We start from the raw sequence: 12,478 nt of genomic DNA on the forward strand, positions 1-12,478 counted from the left end.
GGTGTAATAGCTGGGTGTAATAGCGAGGTATAATAGCGAGGTGTAATAGCTGCATGTAATAGCTGGGTGTAATAGCGTGGTGTAATAGTGAGGTATAATAGCTGCATGTAATAGCTGGGTGTAATAGCTGGGTGTAATAGCGAGGTGTAATAGCGAGGTGTAATAGCGAGGTGTAATAGCGAGGTGTAATAGCTGTATGTAATAGCTGGGTGTAATAGCTGGGTGTAATAGCGAGGTGTAATAGCGAGGTGTAATAGCGAGGTATAATAGCTGCATGTAATAGCTGGGTGTTATAGCGTGGTGTAATAGTGAGGTGTTATAGCGTGGTGTAATAGTGAGGTATAATAGCGAGGTGTAATAGCTGCATGTAATAGCTGGGTGTTATAGCGTGGTGTAATAGTGAGGTGTAATAGCTGGGTGTAATAGCTGGGTGTAATAGCTGGGTGTAATAGCGAGGTGTAATAGCTGTGTGTAATAGCTGTGTGTAATAGCTGTGTGTAATAGCGAGGTATAATAGCTGTGTGTAATAGCTGGGTGTAATAGCTGCGTGTAATAGCTGGGTGTAATAGCTGTGTGTAATAGCTGGGTGTAATAGCTGCGTGTAATAGCTGGGTGTAATAGCTGGGTGTAATAGCTGGGTGTAATAGCTGTGTGTAATAGCTGGGTGTAATAGCTGTGTGTAATAGCTGCATGTAATAGTGAGGTGTAATAGCGAGGTATAATAGCGAGGTATAATAGCTGCATGTAATAGCTGGGTGTTATAGCGTGGTGTAATAGTGAGGTGTAATAGCTGGGTGTAATAGCGAGGTGTAATAGCGAGGTGTAATAGCGAGGTGTAATAGCTGTATGTAATAGCGAGGTGTAATAGCTGCATGTAATAGCTGGGTGTAATAGCTGGGTGTAATAGCTGGGTGTAATAGCGAGGTGTAATAGCGAGGTGTAATAGCGAGGTGTAATAGCTGTGTGTAATAGCTGGGTCTAATAGCTGGGTGTAATAGCTGGGTGTAATAGCGAGGTGTAATAGCGAGGTGTAATAGCGAGGTGTAATAGCTGCATGTAATAGCTGGGTGTAATAGCTGGGTGTAATAGCTGGGTGTAATAGCGAGGTGTAATAGCGAGGTGTAATAGCGAGGTGTAATAGCGAGGTGTAATAGCGAGGTATAATAGCTGTGTGTAATAGCTGGGTGTAATAGCTGGGTGTAATAGCTGGGTGTAATAGCTGGGTGTAATAGCGAGGTGTAATAGCTGTGTGTAATAGCTGGGTGTAATAGCTGTATGTAATAGCTGGGTGTAATAGCGAGGTGTAATAGCTGGGTGTAATAGCTGGGTGTAATAGCGAGGTGTAATAGCTGGGTGTAATAGCGTGGTGTAATAGCGAGGTATAATAGCTGTATGTAATAGCGAGGTGTAATAGCTGGGTGTAATAGCAGTGTGTAATAGCGAGGTATAATAGCGAGGTGTAATAGCTGTGTGTAATAGCTGTATGTAATAGCTGGGTGTAATAGCGAGGTTAATAGCTGTATGTAATAGCTGTGTGTAATAGCTGCATGTAATTGCGTGGTGTAATAGTGAGGTTAATAGCTGTATGTAATAGCTGTGTGTAATAGCTGCATGTAATAGCTGGGTGTAATAGCGTGGTGTAATAGTGAGGTATAATAGCGTGGTGTAATAGTGAGGTATAATAGCTGTATGTAATAGCTGGGTGTAATAGCTGGGTGTAATAGCTGGGTGTAATAGTGAGGTATAATAGCGAGGTGTAATAGCTGTGTGTAATAGCGTGGTGTAATAGTGAGGTATAATAGCGTGGTGTAATAGTGAGGTATAATAGCTGTATGTAATAGCTGTGTGTAATAGTGAGGTGTAATAGCTGTGTGTAATAGCTGTGTGTAATAGCTGTGTGTAATAGCTGCATGTAATAGCTGGGTGTAATAGTGAGGTATAATAGCTGTGTGTAATAGCTGGGTGTAATAGCTGTGTGTAATAGCGTGGTGTAATAGTGAGGTATAATAGCGTGGTGTAATAGTGAGGTATAATAGCTGTATGTAATAGCTGTGTGTAATAGTGAGGTGTAATAGCTGTGTGTAATAGCTGCATGTAATAGCTGGGTGTAATAGTGAGGTATAATAGCTGTGTGTAATAGCTGGGTGTAATAGCTGTGTGTAATAGCTGGGTGTAATAGCTGGGTGTAATAGCTGGGTGTAATAGCTGGGTGTAATAGCGAGGTATAATAGCTGGGTGTAATAGCTGGGTGTAATAGCTGGGTGTAGTAGCGAGGTATAATAGCGAGGTGTAATAGCTGCATGTAATAGCTGGGTGTAATAGCGTGGTGTAATAGCTTAGTGTAATAGCGAGGTGTAATAGCGAGGTTGGCGCTAGGTTAGCTAGGTGACAGGGCAGGGACATCGCTAACTATATACTGTATATGTATATATATTATATATATATATATATAGCCGTTGCTGCATGACGGCTAACGGCTCAGAAAGCGTGCGCCAACCTAGCAGATTTGGGCTAAGTAAGCGAGCACTGATCTAGCCGATCGGCGCTCACTTAGGGTACGTGCACACTACCGAATCCCGGCGGATCACCCACCGCAGCTTACAGACGCATCTCCGCTGGTCCCACAGGCTTCATTCTATGGTCTGGCAGATTCCACCGTCCGCCTGAAGATTGAACAGCTCATTCTTCGGGGGGCGGCAGAATCTTCCAAACCATAGAATGAAGCCTGTGGGACCAGCGGAGATACAGAACTACACCATAATCTATTATAGACGGCCCAAGGAAAGCTCCTCAGTGACGCCAAGAGGTGTATCTGATTGGTAGTCTGCTTGTAGATCTGAGATCTTGTTCCATCCACATAATATATCAGATGAGACCTATTAGCTGTGAGAGAGGAGCCCTGTAATAGATTCCAAAAATATTCACTAATAAAGCTAGCGACAGGCATGGTGGGAACCCCAGCATCATCAGCTCAGTGCAGCCAGTACGGCCGGCTCTCCCCTATTACCTGACCACCTGTCCCTTCTGTTTATGGCGAAATGCAGATCTTTACTCTCCACCGATTTTGGCCGTTTCCGTGAGAACGATCTCCGTGATACCAACTCCTCATCCATTCCTGGGCTCTAAAATAGGAAAAGATTCATTCTGTAATAAATGATGTATAGATGAAATAAGTGCAAAATAGAGAATATGTCCGATTTATTGCAGATATTGCACCTATGGCTCCTTCATGTAGAGACCCTGTGTAGTTTCATTGTACATTTGTACTGCCGTCCGTCTGTCCCCTACGTCCGCTATTTTAGAGACATCTGCCATGACGGACGTTGTTTAGATCCCAACTGATCAGAAGGATGAGGCAGGAGAGGTCGCATCTAGCAAATTCTCTGCACGCTCCCGGTCATGAGCCGATTACTGGCCGTTCTGGGCGATAATCTTTTGGTGTAATAGGACGTTACAGACCACAATAAGCTGACATGCACAATCTCGGCTGATCATGCCTGATGATGACAGGCACGGCCTCCGTAACAGGAGCAGTGGCAGCAGGCCGCCACCGACCTCAATGGGCAGCCCGGATAATGTAAGGATTATTCCGGCAGCCCCTCTCGCTACTCTGCTCATGGTCTGTGTGTGTAACAGTGAGTGGGTAACGAGGGGGAAGCGAGTGCTGAGCTGACAGGTCGGTGCTCGCTTCCCCCTCATTATCGTACCATATAATACGGCCTTCAGTCTAGGGGGCGGAATGTCTGACATAGAGAGGGAAGAGAATGATGTGGCAGCTTTCTCAGCTCATTCTCCTGATTAGTGTTTTATTACATGTCACATGAAAGATTATGCAGATGATCCCCTCAATGGCAGTAATGAAGGAATGGAGACGACTGGTAGTAATGGATGTATATCCTCCGCGTCATCACCTCGTGACCATGGATCCACATGCCCGGAACAACCCCGCTACTGCTAATTCCCTTATGTGTCTCCACGCTCTTCACCTCATCCAGAGCCCGTGCACGCTCTTCACCTCATCCAGAGTGTCTGCACGCTCTCCGCCTCATCCGCAGCAGCTGCAAGCTCTTTAACTCAGCCGGAACACTTGCACTTTCTTCACCTTATCCGGAGCACCTGCACGCTCTCCACCTCTTCCGGAGCACCTGCACGCTCTCCACCTCATCCGGGGCACCTGCACCTTCTCCACCTCATCCGGAGTGCCTGCACGCTCTCCACTTCATCTGGAGTGCCTGCACCCTCTCCACCTCATCCGAGGCACCTGCACGCTCTCCACCTCATCCGGGGCACCTGCACCTTCTCCACCTCATCCGGAGTGCCTGCACGCTCTCCACTTCATCTGGAGTGCCTGCACCCTCTCCACCTCATCCGAGGCACCTGCACGCTTTCCACTTCATCTGGAGTGCCTGCATGCTCTCCACCTCATCCGGGGCACCTGCACGCTCGCCACCTCATCAGGGGCACCTGCACCCTCTCCACCTCATCCAGAGCGCCTGCACCCTCTCCACCTCATCCGGGGCACCTGCACGCTTTCCGACTCATCTGGAGTGCCTGCATGCTCTCCACCTCTTCCGGAGTGCCTGCACGCTCTCCATCTCATCTGGAGTGCCTGCGTGCTCTCCACCTCTTCCGGAGTGCCTGCATGCTCTCCACCTCATCCGGCGCACCTGCACCCTCTCCACCTCATCCGGGGCACCTAAACGCTCTCCACCTCATCCAGAACGCCTGCACGCTCTCCACCTCATCCAGAGCGCCTGCACGCTTTCCACTTCATCTGGAGTGCCTGCGTGCTCTCCACCTCATCCAGGGCTCCTGCGTGCTCTCCACCTCATCCGGGGCTCCTGCGTGCTCTCCACCTCATCCGGGGCACCTGCACGCTTTCCACTTCATCTGGAGTGCCTGCGTGCTCTCCACCTCATCCGGGGCACCTGCGTGCTCTCCACCTCATCCGGGGCTCCTGTGTGCTCTCCACCTCATCCGGGGCTCCTGCGTGCTCTCCACCTCATCCGGGGCACCTGCGTGCTCTCCACCTCATCCGGGGCTCCTGTGTGCTCTCCACCTCATCCAGGGCTCCTGCGTGCTCTCCACCTCATCCGGGGCTCCTGTGTGCTCTCCACCTCATCCGGGGCACCTGCACGCTTTCCACTTCATCTGGAGTGCCTGCGTGCTCTCCACCTCATCCAGGGCTCCTGCGTGCTCTCCACCTCATCCGGGGCTCCTGCGTGCTCTCCACCTCATCCGGGGCAACTGCACGCTCGCCACCTCATCTGGAGGCGGTCACTGCCTCAACAAGGAACACTCCACCGTGCCCCCTCCCCCATGGGGACATGCGTTAACCTACTGATCTCCATTGCAGCAGGCCTTCCTACCACAGTCTACCAATACCGCTGAGGATTTACATTCATTACTACCACACAGACTCCACCACCGAAACGTTGGAGCATTTTGTGATTGCACTTTACTAAATAAATTATGCACAGGAGATCTTGCATTTGAAACCCCCGACTTCTTTTGTTCATTACTGACTGTCAGGAATCGAGCCGTGCGCCCGGTTCCTGCCTCTGCCGAGGTGCACGGCTCAGCTGGGAGTAACGCAGACGGTGTCCTTCACAACAGGCAGGCCCGGTTGCTAGGGGCGCACCGACAACTTCCCTAGCAGCCGCCCTTTGTGGTCTCGGGCCGCGCTCAGACGTCACTACGGTTTGCTGATGAGCGGGACTGGTTGCTGGGGGCCCGCCAATTGTGTCCCCGGCAACCAGCCTGCTATGTTTACTTTTTGTTTTCTATATAGCCGCGGCCGGGGCTTCACCACCCCCGGTCGATCGGCATGAGGTGTACCCTTGATGGTGACTGACAGCTGACCTAGCCAGTTAGATGTCAGCCTGTCCACTATAAATCCCAGCCCCTGGTCTTATCCCATTGCCTGTGATAGCGCCTTGTGCCTTGACCCAGCATTCTTCTGACTGTTTGTTGTTGTGATTCTGACCTTCTCGATTTCGTACCCCGACTTTGCTTCCTGGATTCTGATTTTGTACCTTTGCTGCCCGTGTGTTGCTGACCTCATATCCTGACCATTCTCTATTGTGTTTGTTTGCCTTTGTCTTGTTTTGTACTTATTCAGTGTAAGGATTGTCGACCAGTTGTCTGCAGTAACTTTTAGTACTGTTGTGGTGTCACGGCCGCGGCGGCGTCCTGTGCTCCGGGCCGCCGCCGTGACCTCTCCATGCAGCCGCCAGGGTCCATGTGCTGGGACCCGGCGCTGCTACTAGTTCGGCCCCGGGGGGCGCCTTACCTCGCCCCGCTTCTGTCACCCGCTTTGCCGGCCGGCGCGCGCGTCCCCGCCTCCTAGAGCGCGCGCGCGCCGGCTGTCTCGGATTTAAAGGGCCAGTCCGTCCCTAATTGGTAGTTGCACCAATCACTTCCTATAAATCCTAGCATGCCCTGTCCCTCGTGTTGGAGCCTCTACATGCTTCCCATAGCGTTTGGCCTAGCTCCCTGTTGTTCCTGACCTCAGTCTTTGTTCCTAATCCCTGTCCACTGTCCCGGTCCCTAGTCCCTGTCCGCTGCTTACCCTTTGTTCCTGTGCATTGCCTGCCACCTGCGGTTACGCCCATAGACCTCAGCCTGCATTACCATCTGCCTACTGCTCCTGCCACGCCTCGCCTGCTGTGACTAGCAACCAAGCCAGGGGTAGCGACCTGGGGGTTGCCTGCCGCAGCAAGTCCGTCCCACCTTGCGGCGGGCTCTGGTGAAAACCAGCGGCCCCTTAGACTCCGCTCCCTGGTGCAGTTACTACCATCGCTAGTGACAGTTCAGTGGATCCACGACTCCAGGCGTTACATGTGTCAAGAAGGTAGGGACAGCTGGGGCGGGTGCCAGTCTAGGGCTGCACTTGTCACATGTCTTTCCACTGACATTGAGTAAGATGCATCTACATAAGCTCATGGCTGAAATTCCCACTGAGCTACTATCTCTGAGCGCTATTTTTCACGCCTGTTCTTCGTCACTTGACAGAGCACCTGTCTCTGGATGTCTCTGGAGTGTGAGGGCAGCTGCTGGTGGAAGTTACGGTTGCCTTGAATACATCCTGTGTGTTCTGTGCATGAGCCCTACTGATAAAATGGGGCTTGTGCACAGAACTCGGCCAGCATGTGACGTATAAAAGGCAAACCATACAAGCTGTAGACTCCAAATAGTGGGATATAAAGGAATCATGAAAAGTTGCTTCATTTTTTTTTATAATATTAAAAACAATAAAAACGTATAGAACAGTGTCCCCAGCTTATAGATGGTTGTCAGCTTACCTTACTGTTTGCTTCATGGGCTAAAAAAGAATCCATTGCCCTCTCAACCAGCTGGAAGGTGTGATGTATAAAGCTTGTCATCTCTGGTGAGACCTCCGCCGTGTCACGGTCTATGAGAGTAACAGAGATGCTGCGCTGATATCTATGCTCGGCGTGTACAAGATACAGATCTATATACACAATGTGCACACCACAACACAAGCAAATCCATCAGTACTAGATAGAAGCCTGGACTGTAAGCTCAAAACCTACCCCAAAAAACACTGATACATTCTCCCCCATGGATTATATTTAAAGCGACTCTGTATCCACCACCACACCCCACCAGACCGCTAGAACCATCCGTCTGATAGGAGTAAATCCTTACCGTTGTGTCTTCTAAAGCCCCTGGTGCCTCGGTTAGAGAAAAAAAGTGATTTTTTAGTCTGCAGTGCTGTGTCATACTGGTGGGGCCTAGAGTGTCTGTGCCCCAGGTCTGTGACGCCTCTCCTTCCTCCTCACCTTCCTCATCATTGGGAATGCCCCCAGGCAGGACTATTCATCGCTCGTCTAAACTGCACCTGAGTCGCTACGGCCCATGTACGATGCTTAGACAAGTGATGAATATGAGAAATCCTGCCTGGGGGTGTTCCTAATGATGAGGAGGGTGAGGAGTAAGGAGAGGCATCACAGACCTGGGGCACAGACAATCTAGGCCACACCAGTTTGACTCACCTGCTACAGATTAAAAGATCTTTTTTTTTTTTTTTTTTTTCTCCAACCAAGGCACCGGCCGGTAAGGATTTACTCTCATCAAATGGAAGGTACTAGCGGTTTGGTGAGGTGGGTTGGTGGAGACTGAGTCGCTGGATGGGGATAGATTGCAGTCAATGAGTAAAGTCTGGAACCCATGGATATCACCAATGCCGAGTATCCTCCAACGTAATGCTCTGCAAAGCCCCTTCACTTGCTGCTTGTTTGTGGGTCGTAAATCCTAAAGGTTTTATACAACACAATTACATATTGGTGACCTTGTTTCCAATCTATTGTGGTGCAGACAGAGGAGGAATTAGAATAATTGTGTTACTGCTGTATAACCTCAGTATACGCTGTATAACCACAGTATACGCTGTATAACCACAGTACATGCTGTATAACCACAGTACACGCTGTATAACCACAGTACATGCTGTATAACCACAGTATACGCTATATAACCACAGTATACGCTATATAACCACAGTACACGCTATATAACCACAGTACACGCTGTATAACCACAGTACATGCTGTATAACCACAGTATACGCTATATAACCACAGTACACGCTGTATAACCACAGTACACGCTATATAACCACAGTACATGCTATATAACCACAGTATACACTATATAACCACAGTATACGCTGTATATCCACAGACCTGTATTACATCCCGATCGCTCGGCTGCTCGTCTCCATTGATCCCAGAGCTGCCGCTTGATTTTCCTCTCTAATCTCTCATATTCCATCACACTCAGGTTAGAAGGATTCTTGAAATGGAGGAAAAGTAACAGTAGTGGTGATGGAAGAGACATAACAAACAAACGCAAACATTACACCGACATTTAGGGGACAAGTAATAGATTGTGGGGGTCCGACCTCTGTACGCTCCGGTAATCTCTGTATATTCAAAACAAAGGAGCCAGAGGCCAATATAGAGATTGCCAGGGGGCACGGAGGTCAGACCCCCGCCATCTCCTACTTGTCCTCTATCCTGTGGTTAGGAACCAAGTTATTTTATGTTGAATACCCCTAGACTCTGGGTGCGTTCACATCTACAGGATCTGCAGCAGATTTGATGGCAAAGATTTGTTGCAGATCCTGTTCATGTGAACCCACCCTGAGGCCATGTTCCCATGTTGTAAGACAGCGACTGTTTCGTGACCCGGAACGGCCAGTGTCAGAGAAGATTGTCCCAGAGAAGATGATCTTCACTGCAGTTGAATTGGGATGCGGGCGCATCTGTGCACACCCGCATCCGAATAAGCCGCTGCACTCAATGGAGCGTACGGCTGGAGCTGCACGCTCTACTGTGTGCACTGACAGGTTTTCTGCGGCCGCTATTCAGTGAATGACATGTCAGTCCTTTGTGGTGCTGCTAGGGGTCCCAGCTGGAGTGTATACCATGTGTATGTATATATGTACTATGTGTATACACTCCGGCCAGGATTCCCTCAGCTGCAGCACTACATGAGTTCCATAGTAATCACGGCCGTTGTTGCAAATCAGCAACAACGCCCATGATTACTACAGAACTTATGTAGTGTGAACATGGCCTAAAAGAGTAAGAATCCCACTAGCACTTGAGATTTCCAATATTCCACCTGAACTTCACGTTTCTTAAATCAGCGACCCCAGGCGCCGACTGCAATGATTAGCGCAGCAGCCACACGCCATTCATTTCACATCTAAGGGTATGTTCACACAGGCAAACTATTATCACTCTTAGGGACCATTATCCTTAACTTTTTGTGGGTAGTATATTAGTGCCCAATATGTTGTGCCCAGCTTGTGCCCCACAGACAGACACTTTATAAATAAGGCATTGCCCTGTGTGTGGAGGTAACCTGCTCTCTGGTCACACTGCGCGGCGCAGCGGCTTTTGGAGTGGATTTAGCAGGACTGGTTCTTAGGCTCCATGCGGCATGTGCAGAGCGGCATCCTGCAGCTTCTGACACCCTGATACCTTATAGACGCAACTATTCGTCCATCTGCAGAACGTGTGGTTCCATCATATGTGGGAGGGGCGACCTGGCAGCACATTGGTCATGAATTTGCACCATTCTAAGTGCTGGAAGTAGCACAACACTGACTCTTCCATGAGCAGCAGCAATCTGTGGATTCGGGTTATCCAAGTCATTTGTCAGACATTGCCACCACTTACCACCAGACTGGGGTCATTCGGAGAGTCACTGAAGTGTTTCTCTACAAAATGGTTTCCCAGGAGTTGGAAGATGATTTGTCTTTCCGTGGGATCCTCGGAGATCTGTATACTGTCAGCAAAGGCCGCGCTGATCCTGCTCAGGACCTGCAAAACAAAGGGAATAAACGTCACACAGCGGGCAGAAAAACGTCCTTAAAGGGGTTATCCAGCCCTACAAAAACATGGCCACTTTTCCCCTCTCTTGTCTCCAGGTCAGGTGCGGTTTGCAATTAAGCTCCATTTACTTCAATGGAACTGAGTTTGAAACCCCACCCAATCTGGAGACAACAGAGGGGGGGAAACCATGTTTTTGTAGTGCTGGATAACCCCTTTAACCCCTTCAAGACCAAGCCTATTTGCACCTTAATGACCAGGCTCATTTTTCAAAATCTGACCTGTCTCACTTTATGTGCTTATAGCTCAGTGATACTTTAACGTATGCTAGCGATTCTGAGATAGTTTTTTCGTAACATATGGTACTTTATGTTAGTGGCAAAATTTGGTCACTACTTTGTGTGTTTTTTGTGAAAAACATCAAAATATCATGAAAAATTTAAAAAATTTGCATTTTATGAACTTTGAAATTCTCTGCGTCTAAAAAAAAGAAAGTCGTATCACATAAATTAGTTACTAAGTCACATTACCAATATGTCCTCTTTATTCTGGCTTCATTTCACAAACATATTTAACTTTTTTAGGGTGTTACGGGGCTAAGAAATTTATCAGCAAATTACCACATTTTTCTTTTTTTAAGTTGATTTAGGAGGTTTGTATACTGGAAACCCCCATAAGTGACCAAATTTTGGAAACTAGACACCTTAAAGAATTAATCTAGGGGTATAATGAGCATTTTAACCCTACAGGGGCTGGAGGAAAGTATTCACCATTAAGCCATAAAAAAAGTACAAATTAAAATTTTCCAATAATATATACATTTAGATTAAAGTTTCTCATTTTCAAAAGGAACATGAGAGAAAAAACACCCCGAAATTTGTAACGCAGGTTCTCCTGAGTAAAAAAGTACCTCATATGTGGGCATAAACCACTGTATGGGCACACAGCGGGGCCCAGAAGGAAGGGAGCGCCAATTAGCTTTTTCAATGCAGATTTTGCTGCAGAAGTTTCCAAGCGCCAGGTGCGTTTGCAGCACCCCTGTAGTGTCTACAGAATAGAACCCGGCCAAAAGTCACCCCATTTTGGAAAGTGCACCCCTCAAAGAATTCATCTTGGGGTGTGGTGACCATTTTGACACCACAGGTATTAGAGGAAAGGATTCAAAATTGGCCAGTAAAAATGAAAAACTCGAATTTTTCCAATAATATGTTCGTTTAGTTTGAAATTTCTCAATTTCACAAGGAACAGGAGAAAAAATGTACCCCAAAATCTGTAACGCAGGTTCTCCTGAGTACAACGGTACCCCATAAGTGGGCATAAACCACTGTATGGGCACACAGCAGGGCTCAGAAGGGAAGGAGCGCCAATTTGCTGGAGCAAAACCGCAGCTAGTAACAGTCATTAGAATAGCGCAGTTACTAAAATACAATAAAAAAAAAATGTGGGGTGGTTATGGACAGTCTGGGGTGGTTACGGGGAGGTGGTTACGGGCAACCTGGGGTGGTTATGGGTAATCTGGGGTGGATACGGTCAACATGGGGTGGTCACGGGCAACCTGCTGTGGTTACGGCAACCTGGGGTGGATATGAACAACCTGCTGTGGTTACAGGAAACAGGGGTGGTTACGGACAATCTGGGGTGGTTAGGGACAATCTGGGGTGGTTAGGGACAATCTGGGGTGGTTACGGACAATCTGGGGTGGTTAGGGACAATCTGGGGTGGTTACGGACAATCTGGGGTGGTTACGGACAATCTGGGGTGGTTAGGGACAATCTGGGGTGGTTACAGACAATCTGGGGTGGTTACGGACAATCTGGGGTGGTTAGGGACAATCTGGGGTGGTTACAGACAATCTGGGGTGGTTACGGACAATCTGGGGTGGTTACGGACAATCTGGGGTGGTTAGGGACAATCTATCTGTTATCCAGGTAGTGACATCACCGTGTTATCCAGGAAGTGACATCACCATGTCATGCAGGAAGTGACGTCATCATGTTATCCAGGAAGTGACATCACCATGTTTATCCAGGAAGTGACATCACCATGTTATTCAGGAAGTGACATAATCATGTTATCCAGGAAGTGACATTACCATGTTGCCAAGGAAGTGACAT

General features: G+C 48.4%; 1 protein-coding gene across 1 annotated transcript in view; it reads right to left on the reverse strand.

Moving 5' to 3' along the window:
* LOC138793286 (uncharacterized) overlaps positions 1-12,478 on the reverse strand; it is a 148,119-nt gene that overhangs the window by 118,360 nt on the left and 17,281 nt on the right. Inside the window, exons 3-6 of the mRNA XM_069971787.1 lie at positions 10,212-10,355; positions 8,709-8,817; positions 7,305-7,414; positions 3,008-3,122 (exon numbers count right to left, since the gene is read on the reverse strand). Of these exons, the coding sequence (XP_069827888.1) occupies positions 3,008-3,122; positions 7,305-7,414; positions 8,709-8,817; positions 10,212-10,355 (478 nt within the window). The remainder of the gene's footprint in view (positions 1-3,007; positions 3,123-7,304; positions 7,415-8,708; positions 8,818-10,211; positions 10,356-12,478) is intronic.

The sequence above is a fragment of the Dendropsophus ebraccatus genome, chromosome 5, assembly GCF_027789765.1.
Source record: "Dendropsophus ebraccatus isolate aDenEbr1 chromosome 5, aDenEbr1.pat, whole genome shotgun sequence".
In the NCBI taxonomy this organism is placed as follows: domain Eukaryota; kingdom Metazoa; phylum Chordata; class Amphibia; order Anura; family Hylidae; genus Dendropsophus; species Dendropsophus ebraccatus.